Source organism: Colletotrichum aenigma (assembly GCF_013390185.1).
Source record: "Colletotrichum aenigma strain Cg56 chromosome Unknown KSG_Cg56_contig06, whole genome shotgun sequence".
In the NCBI taxonomy this organism is placed as follows: domain Eukaryota; kingdom Fungi; phylum Ascomycota; class Sordariomycetes; order Glomerellales; family Glomerellaceae; genus Colletotrichum; species Colletotrichum aenigma.
The window spans coordinates 3,322,569-3,335,195 of record NW_023500912.1 but is presented as its reverse complement, the minus strand read 5'-3'; the positions used below and the strand labels follow the sequence as shown (position 1 = coordinate 3,335,195).

The 12,627-nt window shown below is 58.6% G+C and overlaps 4 protein-coding genes across 4 annotated transcripts; all 4 read right to left on the bottom strand.

The window, feature by feature from the left end:
• Positions 1-164: 164 nt before the first annotated feature.
• Positions 165-1,952, bottom strand: CGCA056_v009911 (Drug resistance protein; the record flags this gene model as incomplete). The annotated part of the gene is made up of 2 exons (XM_037325158.1): positions 165-1,573; positions 1,655-1,952. The coding sequence occupies 2 exons, from the start codon at positions 1,950-1,952 to the stop codon at positions 165-167; spliced, it is 1,707 nt and encodes a 568-aa protein (XP_037176249.1).
• A 2,064-nt stretch (positions 1,953-4,016) lies between these two features.
• axeA-4 (putative acetylxylan esterase A) lies at positions 4,017-5,219 on the bottom strand (the record flags this gene model as incomplete). Its single annotated transcript, XM_037325157.1, has 3 exons — positions 4,017-4,211; positions 4,266-4,706; positions 4,794-5,219. The coding sequence occupies 3 exons, from the start codon at positions 5,217-5,219 to the stop codon at positions 4,017-4,019; spliced, it is 1,062 nt and encodes a 353-aa protein (XP_037176248.1).
• A 1,046-nt stretch (positions 5,220-6,265) lies between these two features.
• Positions 6,266-8,147, bottom strand: dotC-8 (Efflux pump dotC; the record flags this gene model as incomplete). The annotated part of the gene is made up of 2 exons (XM_037325156.1): positions 6,266-7,338; positions 7,400-8,147. The coding sequence occupies 2 exons, from the start codon at positions 8,145-8,147 to the stop codon at positions 6,266-6,268; spliced, it is 1,821 nt and encodes a 606-aa protein (XP_037176872.1).
• Positions 8,148-9,523: 1,376 nt separating this feature from the next.
• CGCA056_v009908 (uncharacterized protein) lies at positions 9,524-11,807 on the bottom strand (the record flags this gene model as incomplete). Its single annotated transcript, XM_037325155.1, has 4 exons — positions 9,524-10,374; positions 10,428-10,898; positions 10,949-10,995; positions 11,047-11,807. The coding sequence occupies 4 exons, from the start codon at positions 11,805-11,807 to the stop codon at positions 9,524-9,526; spliced, it is 2,130 nt and encodes a 709-aa protein (XP_037176873.1).
• Positions 11,808-12,627: the final 820 nt, after the last annotated feature.

Genomic DNA, 12,627 nt, shown 5'->3' with positions numbered 1-12,627 from the left:
GCCAGATCACGGCGCGGTATCACTGCGATTTGCGTCACCAGAAGGGGTAGTAAATCTGAACGAGAGTCTCTTCGAAGACTTCTATTTCTATGCAAAATTCAGGGATATCTATCGCGGCGCTGAGCAATGCGTTTCTACATCTAATTCTATCATGCTGATCCCCATCACGACGGGGGCGCCTCGGCCTTCTCCTCACTCACAACCTTCCCAGCCTTCCGGTGCCTCCATTCCCTCGCCAAGAAGGTCAAAGAAACACACAATCCCAGGCCGGCCAGGCCGATGCCCATGTACATCGCGCCCCTGAAGCCGATAAACTTGTCCTCTGTCGTCTGCGCGCCGCGGTTGACGTGGACCTCCACGGTGCCCGCGAAGCCCACACCCAACGCGATGCCGTAGTTGACGACGGTGTTGACCAAACTGGCGCCGATGCCCTGGTGCTCCCGCTTGACGGCGTTGGACAAGATGAGCGTCGCCGCGGGGAAACTCATGTCCATGCCGAACGGCATGATGAGCATGGAAACGAAGATCTGCGCCCAGTAGATCTGGTTCTCGGGCGCCGTCGCCGTGAGGATGACACCGGTAGTGAACGCAACCAGGGCCATCGTCATGACTACCGCGGGACGGACCTTGAGAGGGCCGAGGAGCTTGCCGGTGATCACGGCCGCGATGCCGCCGGTGACCACGACAGGCGAGAACCACGCGCAGGTCAACAACGGCGACAGCGTCCGGATCTCCTGCAGGATCTGCACCAGGTACAGCGTCCACACGCCAAAGGTCGCCCATCCACACACGACAGCCGCCAGCACGAACGCGACGTCGGCGTTGACCGCGTCGAACGGCAGCAGCGGCTTCTCGGCGTACTTGAACTCGATCGCCGCGAAGACGCCGAACAGGATGAGACCGAGGACCAGCGGGACCAGGACCTCGGGCGTCTTCCAGCCGACAATGGGCGCCTGGTTCCATGCAAAGTTGAAGAGCACCAGCGCGACGATGCCGGTGACGGCGCCGGGGATGTCGAGCTCGACCATCATGTCCTTCAAACCCCGCGGCGGGCCCATCTTGCGCTGCGGCTCGGGGATGATGAAGAAGCCGGCAACGGCCAAGATGGCGAGCCAGATGGAGAGCGCCCACAGCGCCCACGGCCACCACTCGAGCTCGAGCACGGAGGCGATGGCGGCGCCGCAGACGCCGCCCATGGGCGCGACGGCGCCGAAGAAGGAGAAGACCATGGCCTTGCGGTGGCCGGGCGGGTAGGCGGCGCCGAAGAGGGCAAGGGCGTTGGGCAGGCAGATGGCCGGGCCGATGCCCTGCAGCACGCGGGAGAAGACGGCGAGGGTGAAGTTGGAGTAGACACTGAGGCCGGCGATGAGGGACCAGACGGAGAACCAGGAGAAGCCGATGATGAGCATGCGCTTGTAGCCGAAGGCGTCGCCGAGGCGGCCGGAGAAGAGGATGAAGGTGCCGACGGTGAGGGAGTAGCCGGCGACGAGCCACGCAAGGCGGGCCGGGTTGTCGACGTGAAAGGAGCCGCCGATTACGTGCAGGAGAACGAGGGTCTCCATGTATGCGGCCTCTGGATGTTTGTCTCAGTCAATCATGTTCATCTTGCGTGATGTAGAAGAGCTATTGATAGCCAGCTATGAGGGATACTCACGGGTGCAGAACTGCGCCATGCAGCAGATAGCTACGAAGAGCGCCTCACGGGGGAACGACATGGTCGTCACGGGCCAAACCTCGGAGGCATTGGTCTGCGTCGGCGCGAGGCCGTCGCCGTTGTCGTCGGATTCATCGCGGCTCGATTGGTCTGGCGAAGCGCTCGAGTCGTCCGGCATCGGCTTGTCTTCTTTCGTCATGTTGACATCAGGGGTCGCCGTCGCGGTCCTGTCTCCGGAGAACGAGTCGGCGCTCCTGCGCGGTTGCTGGTGCTTCTCGGACGCCGAAGGAGAAGACATCTTGTCGTTATTGTCTGGTGCAAAGCTTCCGAGTCCTCAGAGAGAGGAATCCAGGCGGCACCAGCTTCGAAGGGGGGTGGGAAGAGGGTGAGTTGAAGTAAAGAATGATCTACCCGTAGTGAAGGCGGCGACGGCAGATACGAGCGGGACCTTTCAAATTCGCCATACCGAAGCAGAGACGCTAACTCGTTCAAGAGCCAGGCAAAGATGGGGACTGAAAGAGAAAGAAGAGCAAAAAGGGAATCAATCGCCCCTAAAACCGGCGAGACCCAAAGCCACCCGGGGCCTGGTCTCCCTCGTCCGGAATTACACGTGGGATTGGTCCGTTTTTTTCTCACAAATTTGTAAGGGTCGAATCGATTTTGCATGGCCCAGGGGGTCCCGGGATGGATCCGTTTTGATGTGATGGTGGGGGTTCTTCCAGGAAGACCTTGACGAAAAACTGCCTCCATTTTCAATGTCTCTCTGCTGTTTGAACATTCAAAGCTGCCAACGCCGACAGGCCAAGACTAAGAACGACTAAACTCCTAAACGCCGTCCATCCAACCGGCGTGCGCACCGCGAGTCGGACGGCACATCATTTGGGACCACGGAAGACTCACGTTCTGCATTCCAGTCCGTGCTTGCTTACTGAGTGACAGCTTCTTTACCTTTTTATGGACCCCTTGTCTGGATATTTTTTCTCCTTTGGGAATACCGCCTGCGAGATCTAATCTGATGTGGCTCTTCCATTGACTCGGTGTCGAACATGATCGAACACGATGATGCCAATGGCTCCAGATTCCAAGGCCTCGCCGATGCCATGAGACTCGCCGACTTTTCACCTCTTCCAGAACACCCGAGAACCCTGATGATTCACATTGAGCATGGAGGAATCAGGGCTTCTCGGATGCCTACGAGGGGGAAACATCAAGAAACAGAGTGACAGAGAGCCTGAGCACCGGCCCCTCCACCGACAGCCCGGAAGCAGCCATGAACCAGCTTGGCACCTGCAAAGAACACCCTCTCCTCACAGACATGGAGACCATCAACTTCCTATTACAGAGCAAGGTCACGCGGATGTTCGAGACCACTCAGCTGCAGCCGGCTCTATCTCAGCTTCCCCTCCTCAAGCATGCGCAGGGCTGAATTGCTACAAGTCCCAGCGGTAGGGGACGCCAAACAGACGGACTGGGCTGGTCTAGTTCCGAGCACTAAGAAGCTCTGGGAAAGCCACCAAAGAGCTGCGCAGTAGAAACCCCGCGCGCGCTTGGGGGGACAAGGCTAAGAAGACGCCATCCATTCTAGGTCGGAAGCGGCCAAGCTGGGACCTGAGTCAAGACAAGACACTGACAAGCTGACACCGGCTCCGCGTTGACGGCACCTGGTGTCGGTGATTGTGGTCTGCTCAGCACTGAACGTGCCAGTGGCTTGCTTATCGCCTATCGCCCTTGGTCTGCTGTTCGGGTCCGAGGTCGGTCAGTGGGGGTGGGAAGATTGCCTCCGGATTACGAACCGTGACGGGTTCGGATGCTGAAGGAGCTTGAGTAGCGATCGGCCCGGAGGGTTTGGCTTGCAACGGCGCGCGCGGCTACCGTCATCATCCAGACTTGAGAAACCCGCGGCTTTAGATGTTTGTCAGGGTAAGCTTGAGCCGATTTATGATGATTGGCGTTTCCGAGCTCTTCGGCCTACGTTCCGGTGGGTGTAGTTGACCCCGGTCGCTCGCTGGGCTCTGATTGCTCGGAACTACGGAACGGGAATACGGAAATACGGAACGCTCACTCATCGCGAATCCTCAACCAACAGGATTTGTTGGCCGGGGATTTTGGCCATTCTCGAATCTCACGGTGACGTTTCTACTTGAGGCACAGAAATAATGATCGCTACCAGAAGTAAAGTGTTGTTCAGAGAAAGGAACTCAGTCGAGTTGGATAGGTACCCAATTGAGTTGAAGATGTTGCTTGGCCAGTTCATCTGATTTCAGCAGCCAAGCATCAAGAGACGTTGAAAGGTAAAGTATGTACAAAACTCTCTTCAACCACATCAGTCACCCTTCACCAATGCAATACCCATACATCTACCTCACAAGCATTGAGAATACCAATCATTGGCCTTCGTACACGTGTACGGGGAAGCGCAGACAGTGCACCCGCTGAACCCGCTCCCGCCGCACTGATCCCACCGGTTCGCCGTGCAGCCCCCGCCCCCGCTCGGCGGTGCCGCCGTTGTTGTCGCCGCAGGTGGCGCCGCTGCGGTCGTCGTCGTTCCGGAGCCGCCCTGTGTTAAACGATCAGTATCACATCAACAAGAACAACACCATAGAACACCCACAGTAATTCCAAACCACTTGAGATCCTCCGCGCCCATGACAGGCACGCTGTGCCCGACCCCAGCCCCGTAGATGCCCTGCAAATTGGGCCCGTAGATGTACTTGGTGTACTGCCCGCTCGGCGTCCCGGGCAGCGTCTGCTGCGGCGTCAGGCTGTACCCGAACACGCCGGTCCACTGCTTGATCGTCTCGTTCCAGTTCTGCGGGTACAGCGTGGTGTCGGCGCTGCCGTGGTAGATCTGCATGCGGGGCCGCGCGCCCGAGTAGCCCGGGTACATGTTGAGCGCCGTCTGCGCCCACACGGCCTGCGTCGAGACGGACTGGCCCTGGCTGCAGGTCGAGTTCCAGCCGTTGACGGTGCCGGTGTAGAAGCACCCGGCGGGGACACCCGAGTAGGCGATGCCTGCGGCGAAGAGCTCGGGGTAGGTTGCTGCCATGACGTTCTTCGTTGTTGTTAGCGAGGCTTCTTCCGGGCAAAAGACGAGTGTTCAAGAGGACGATTCTCGTCGTCTTTTAGGAGGGTCTCGTACCGTCATCATAGCTCCAGAGGAAGTACCCGTCACAAACACCTTGCTCTTGTCGCCATTGTATTGGTTCAGAGTGTACGTCACCATATTAGCGATCGCATTGCTGTTTCCGCCACCATTGTGCGTCAACGAGGCCGTCGAGCTCACGTCCCAGCAGGTGCCGCTGTACGGCGACTCTGGGTAAATGACAATCAAACCGTACTGATCCGCGTACGACTTGTACGGCGTGTTGGAGTAGTAGGCGCTGGCTGTCCCGGAACAGTAATGGATCGCGACAATGATTGGCGGGCTCGCAGCCACCTTGTCGGGCACGTAGATGTACATCTTTGCCCCCGACGGGTTGGCGCCGAAGCTGGTCACCTGTTGAAGGGATGCAGCGGCGGCGATGCTGCCGCTGAGGGCGGCGGTTAGGAGGTTGAGGAGACGCATTCTGGTGATGTTTAGTCTGGCCTGGTGTTGAGTTGAGCTGCCTGCAAACACCGGTTTTCCATCATGTTGGTTTTGAGAAGAAGGCGTCCGTCTTATACCATGTTGTCTCCGTCAAGATCGCGAATGAGGCAGCGGATGTGATGGCTCCGGTGGATGTTCAGCTAGTGGCTGCGACCCCTCCTCCATGCGAGGTTCCGGGACCCCTCCGGGTCACGATGCGACCTTCTGCTCGGAGCTGCGGGCGTGGCTTTGGGTCATCCCTCTCAGGTCTGAGAGGTGGGTGACGGTCTTTCAGCCCCAATGATGCGTTTTGATAGATTTACGTTAGGAGTCCAGCAAGAACATCAGTCTTTGAGGAATTTATGTCACTGTGAGAACTGTTTCTCATCAAAAGGAGAGACCACGGACGGTATGCTTAGACATGCGCCCCTGAACCGGAAGTATTCTCCGTGAGTGGGGCCGTGCGATTCCGCCAATAAAGGCTTCGGTCGGTCGCAATACCATCGCTGCTGTCTCTTATGTTGAACGAGCGCAAATATAAGATGAAATTGTTCCCGAAGGACTCGCTGTGCAAACCTTCTTTGCATGCCAAACAGGCTTTCGACAACCCAGAAGCGCCTCAGTACCAAAGAATTGGCCTAGTCTAGGCCATATTGGTTCCCATCTCGGACGTCACGACCGGCCTACTACCGGATTCTGCCACACTCTCGCTTCTCAATGCGACCTTCCCCGTCTTCCGGGTGAGCGGATAGCACTTGACAATCAATAGTATCTTTCTCATTGCGCGTCTATACGTAATGTTGCCCATCAAATATGTCCCACGTGGAGGAGACATCAACCGCCATTTAGCCTGAATCCAGCGCGGTTGAGCCTCTCTGAATATCTCACATACCCGGTCAGGTCACATGTGCAACATACGAAAAGCGCCATTGTTTGAGAGAGCTCAAGTTGAATTGAGAAAGAGATAATGAATCCAAAGTTTTGGTATCCGCTCCAAGCCCGTTGAACGCCTTGCCATGATGCACCATGCATGTATGTACACCACCCTACTTCCCCGTCCGGCTCCTCAGCGTCTTCAACCCCGTCCGGTGCTCCGTATGCTTCTTGCTCAGCTGCTTCTGCCGTATGAACAGACTCATCACCAGCCCCAGCCCCGCGAACGCGACGTACACAATATACATCGTCCGCAAACTATTCAAATACGCACCCCGCGCAATCTGCCCCTGCTCGCCCTGCAACCCCGCCACCACCCCCACGCTCGACGCCGCGCTCGACCCGGACAACAACCCCGCCAGCTCCGGGCCCAGCTCCGCCAGCAGGCGCGGGTGCTGCTTCTGCATCTCGTTGTTGAACACCACGCCGCCGATCACGACCGAGATGGACGTCGCCATCTGCCGGATGAAGCCGAACGTCGACGTCGCGGCCGCGATGTCGCGCGGCTCAACGGACGTCTGCACCGCGATCAGCGGCGACTGGAAGTTCGGCCCGATGCCGAGCCCCGCGACGATCTGGTACAGCACGATCTTGGTGAAGTTGCGCTGCAGGGGGAGGTTGTGGAAGAGCCCGAACCCGAGCGTCGCGACGGCCATGCCCGCGATGATGAGGTAGAGGTAGTTGCCCGTCTTGCGGATGACATACCCCGCGAGCGCGGACATGAGCGAGAGCGAGAGGACGTAGGGGAGGAGGTACACGCCCGAGAGCAGAGACGAGACGCCCTGGACGCCCTGGAAGTAGAGCGGCAGCCAGTAGGAGCCGGAGATGAAGGCGAAGGCGTGGCAGAAGGCGGTGGCGAAGGCGGCGAGGTTGGACCAGTCGCTGAAGAGGTGCATGGGGATGACGGGGTAGCGGGCGTACTTCCACTCGTTGACGGTGAAGAGGCCGATGGTGAGGATGCCGAAGACGATGAGGCAGATGACGGTGGGCGAGCTCCAGGGGTAGGTGACGCCGCCGAACTCGAGGCCGAAGAGGAACATGATGGTGCCGCCGATGATTGTGACGGTGCCGATCCAGTCGATCGCCTTGAGCCCCTTGACGACGGGCGTCCGCGGGTTGTGCAGCTTGAGCACGAAGAAGAGGATGACGATGCCGACGCCGGAGATGGGGAGGTTGATGTAGAAGCCTGTGTTCATAGTCAGCATCTTGAGTCGTTACAACAAGTGAGAAAGAAAGATAGAACTCACACCACCGCCATGTAACCTGGCTCGTGAACACACCCCCAATGACAGGTCCCACGGCCGAGGCCACAGCCCACACCATGCCCATAACCCCGAAATACACCCCGCGCTGCCTCATGGAGAACAAGTCGCTAATGCAGATGTTTACCAGCACAATAATCCCCCCGCCGCCGATGCCCTGGATCGCGCGCGCGGCAATCAGCATCGCCATGTCCACCGCCAGCCCGCAGAGCAGCGAGCCGACCCAGAACACGCCGACGGCGGACAGCAGCACGGGCTTGCGGCCCCAGATGTCCGAGATCTTGCCCCACGTCGGCACGAAGGCGGCGTTGGCGAGCAGATACGCCGAGCCGATCCAGACGTAGCCGATGTTGCTGTTGAACTCCTGCGCGATGGTCGGCACGGCCGTGGTGATGATGGTCACGTCCAGCGCGGCGAGGAAGAGCGCCGCGCACAGAGACAGCACGATGAGCGTCGTCTCGAGCTTGGTGCGCCCGGCTTCCGGGGCGTCGGCGTCAGCATCAGCTGGAGGCCCGGTGGTTGTGGTGGTGCCTTCCGGAGCGTCTTGCTTTGTCTCGCCGGCGGTGGGACCCGCCTCCGGTGTTGAGGCCTCGGCCTTGGCGGCGGAGGCGGGTGGGTTTGCGGTCACCTCATTGTTGCTGCTGATGGAGTCGGAGCTGCTTGTCGTTGTGCCCGCGGCGCGCTCGACGTCGTCGACTTTCTCGTCGTCGTGGAGGTGGTGGTTTGCTGTCATCTGAGGGTTGTGTGGTGATGACTCGGATTACGATTTCCGGGGTTGTTTGCGCTTTGGGTGTTAAGCGTTGTGGTTTGATGAGTGAGCGAAGACGTTCTCAGTCTGATGAATCATCAAGTCGCTTTCCAGATTCCAATGGTAACAGTAGATGAGACCCAGTGGATCATACGATGAGACCCTTTTCCCTGCTTTAAAGAGCGAACTGCGATGAATAAGTCACGGCAGCGAATGTGATCAAAATCAATGAACGCAAGCGCGTGGGTATGAAAAGGAAGAGTCACGAGTTCGACCCGTCACCGTCGCGAAGAGAAAGAAGAAAAAACCCGAAGGCGAAACGGGCAAATTTCATTACCTAGTCGATGACCAGCACCTCCACATCCGCTCCAACGTGAACCACTCCAACCCCCCGGTCACCCATGTGGCCGCGAAGCGAGAAGCGAGGAAATCGGGGAAAGTGGGATGGAGCAACATCTTCCTCGAACCGGCTAAGACCACCGGGGAGTCTGAGCCGGTGGTGGACGTCGAGATTGGCGCTGCTTGCCGCACTGCCGCGCTGCCGAATCGGCGAAAATTAAACAGAGAATGCTTGACTGGTAAAGTTTGCTCATGTTTCCGACGAATTTTGCAGCACAGCAGCTGTTTGAATGACACATACGTAGGACTCAAACTAATCGGAACGAATGTTCATCGGAGTTAGCAGGACATCCTCGGGCCTGCAAAGCCGCACCTCCTTGAGCTTGGATACGGAGGTTGTCAGCAGCCGCCTGTTCTTCTAGTCTCGACCGGACGGGACTTCATATGACCTGCCTAATTCGTTCCATGCAGTAGCCCGACGACTAGAAAGCGAGTTGACAAGTCGGTGAAGCTCTCGCTCTTGTCACTTCAGGGCGCGTTAACCAGGCACTAGCCAGAGTCCGGAGATGGCTTGGTAATCACAGCAGCATTCCCTCAAAAAGACGTGCTCATTGCCGTCGTATTTACGACACTGATGCGACGAGACTAATACATGATACATGCACAAGAGAGAAGCAGCATACCATACATCGGACGGCTGACGCAGCCAACCCAAGGAGGAACCGGACGCTTTGCAGCGGGAAGCAAGGGGCTTCCCCGCGCGTCCACGTTGCCCCCCCGCATTCGATGCCTTATCCTTGACGCCCTGATTGTCCAGTCGGGATCGGATTGGATCTGCCGCTTTGCCATTTGCAGTTCGCGGCTCTCCGGTGTCGCTACTGCCGCTTTTTCAAAGCTCAAGGATGACAGATCGTTGTTAGCTGCTTGGTTGAATCGTTGAATGGTAGGGTATTAACTCATAATTCATTACTCTTTAATTCTAAGTCTAAAATCTGATTGGTATCTCTCTTCTTTTGGTGCGTTCAGCTGATTATTACGCGGTCGTTCTTGATATTCTTTGCAACGTCAAACGGCTTCGGCTTCTGCCCCAGCTGCGTCAGGCTCTTGTGCAATGTGTGTCCGCCACCCCCGGGACCCCCAGGTCCGGTACCGGGGCCGCCCGTCCCGTCCTGCCTCTCCTGGTCCCACCCCGCCGGCGCCGGCTGCATCCCCCGGACGGCGCACACCGCCGCAAAGTCGAGCGTCGGGTATCCGCACCGCTCCGGCCTCTTCTCGCACACCCGCGACGTCGCCACGATAATCGCCGCCGACAGACACAGAATCGTGCTACTGACGAGCACGAAGAGCACCCTGCTGACCTTTCCCGCGACGACCTGGTGGCTGAGCACGGAGATGGACAGGTCGGTGTACATGTCCGCCGGCAGGCCCTCGCGTGGGCCGGTCAGCTCCCAGATAGACGGGCCGCTGGAGAAGTAGTTTGCGTGGAAGTAGTGGAAGGGCACGGACATGGCCTTGCGGATGGCCTTGAGGGACTGCTTCTTGGCGACCTCGGAGTCGTTGATGGGGAGGGCGGTGACGGCGTAGATGGCGAGGGCCGAGTTGTCGCCCTTGGTGGCGTCCTGGCTGCTGCTCGCGTTGAAGCCGGGCACAACGGCGGAGAGGGAGAGCATGTAGTCGTCGAGGGTGACGATGTCCTGCTTGGCGGGCGTCATGTCGGTCACGGCGAGGATGGAGAAGTTACCGCGGTCGTAGGTGATGGTGGCGAGGCGCGAGTAGACGAAGAGGGAGGAGGAGATTTCGAGCTTGCTGGTCCAGGTTGTGTCGTTGATGCAGGAGCTCGTGGCCTGCATGGAGATTGGGCAGTATGCGGAGCCTGGTGTGAGATGTTAGCATCCTTGCGATGTGCAAATGGGATGGCAGTCTTACCGAAAAGGAGTGCGTTGTTGTCGCCGGTCTTGGTACACCAGTAAGACGCGGCGCTCGCGGCTCCGAGAAGGAAGCACTTTCCGGTCTTGCGTAGGTTCTCAAGATCCGGCACCTTTCCATACTCGAGTTGGACGACTCTCGTCTTGGGAACAACGTAGGAGGCGGACCCCGGGAGCTGCTTCAGGTCGTCCGTTTGCGGGGCAATGGCGACGACGCCGCCAGTGAGGAGATGCGACTCATCACACGGCGCCCAGTTACCGTCCGGCCCTGTGCACTTTCCGACGCCCTTGGTCAGGGGGTCCAGAGAGAAGGAGTCTCGGTCGGACCACGCGGGACTGCCCATCTGCACCAGCAAAGCGGTCGCCGTGGAGTTTCGGACATGATAGACATTAGAAGCATTAAAGGGGCCGATGCCGGCAGATACTGGGTACGTCTTCTCGGGGAAGGTGACCATTTCGATAGAGATGGCGCCTACAGGATGTCAGCATGAGTTCATGGTATTAGTCTGATATAGGACTTACCCATGAGAATGATACCAGGTAGGGGAATCGAGCAAATAACCAACAACCTGTCCGTTATCAGCACGCCATCTCTTCAGTCAAGCACCATCACCACTCACCGAAACAAACTCGAATACTTTTCCTTCCAATCCGCCGTAGCCAAAAGCCTCAACAGCCCCCACACTCCCGTCCCGGAGTCCAATCCGACAAAGTGCAACAAGCTCACACCCCCAGGCCTCGAGGCCAGAGCCCACTGCAGATCCTCCACCACGACAACCACCAGCGCCGCCAACACTACCGCGCAGAGCTCCGTCAGCACGCGCAGCAGCAGAATTGAGTTCTGCGGCGACGCAACGAAAAAGCTCTGCTTCATCAGCGCCTTGGCCGACCCCGTCGAGTACAGCCCCGTCAGCGTCACCATCAGCGCGCCCAGCAGCCACAGCGCCCACGTCAACCACAGGAAGCTGCTGCCGCCCGCCTTGCTCCCCTCGGCCCCCGGCGGCGCGTTCGACGTCAGGTGTATCGTGTCGTTGAACTCGTCGCGCTTGCGGTCGAACGACGCCGCGCTGGCGCTGCTGTCCATGGCGTCCGGCGTCGGCGGGTGCAGGAAGTTGGTCTGCGAGACGCTCGTCCCCAGCGGCGACGGGAACGCGGACCCGGCCTTCTCCATCTTGGCGTACCGCGGCCAGTCCCTGATATCGTCCGTCCTCGCGCTGTCGATGCTATTCCGTGCGCCGTAGAAATCCGTCGTCATGTCCGTCCTCCGTGACCACGGCCGTTGGGGGGCGGCGGCATCCCCGTGCGAGGCCCGGATATGTGCGGTTATGTCCTCGAGGCCGATCGTCTCCCGCCGCGATGCCTCCGTCGAGTTCCTCCCCATCGCGGTTGGTGAGTCCCCATACGGCGAGGACGTGGCGCTGTGTCGCCAAATTGTTCGAGCCATTTGGTGGGTGGTTCGGTCCCAAGTCAAGTTACTGTACGGCGCCGTAATGCAAGACGCTCTGCGCCTGCCCTTGTCGAAGAGAAGTTGAATGAATGGTTCGTGATAGGCGTGAGTGGTAGAAACGAGTGTGGGCAGTTGATAATATGTCTATGTTATGGCCTTGAAAACAAAAGAGATCATTTCTTGGTTTGACAAAGAGTCAAGAGAAGAGAGAGCACGCCATTGGGTTTCCCGTTTGCCATGCAGTCTGCCCCCAACAGAAACAGCGCCGTCGCATTCTTGACTGTTTGGTCTTGGCGAGCCCGAGCCCATTTGGCGGGTTTCCAGATCACCAGAAAAAAACAGGCCGGCGAGTCAGTCGCCCAGGCAAGCGAGTCGTGACACCCCGGACAGGCTCTCTGCTGCCAGATGAACCGCCATCTATGTGAGACTGGAGAATGCGCGACGACTGGTCGAGATGATCAAACCCGTGGAGGGTCCTCCCATGTTCCGGAAAGCAAATTGGGGGTCGCGCGGCGGTGACGAATTCGAACGCTTGTTGTTCGTCTGTCCGTCTCCCCGCGAGTTCCGCCCGCCGGCAGCCCGGGCGGTTTGATTGATTAACGGGGGAATTGTCGCTGGGATAGTCTTCTCTGGCAACTGTCAATTGACGAGGGAAACGGTCGACAGTTGATTTGTGCCAATTTCTGGGGATTTCCGTGCGTCTGGGGCAAGCTTTGAGGAGACGCCGAGAGCTTGGGTCCACGGCATCGTGAAC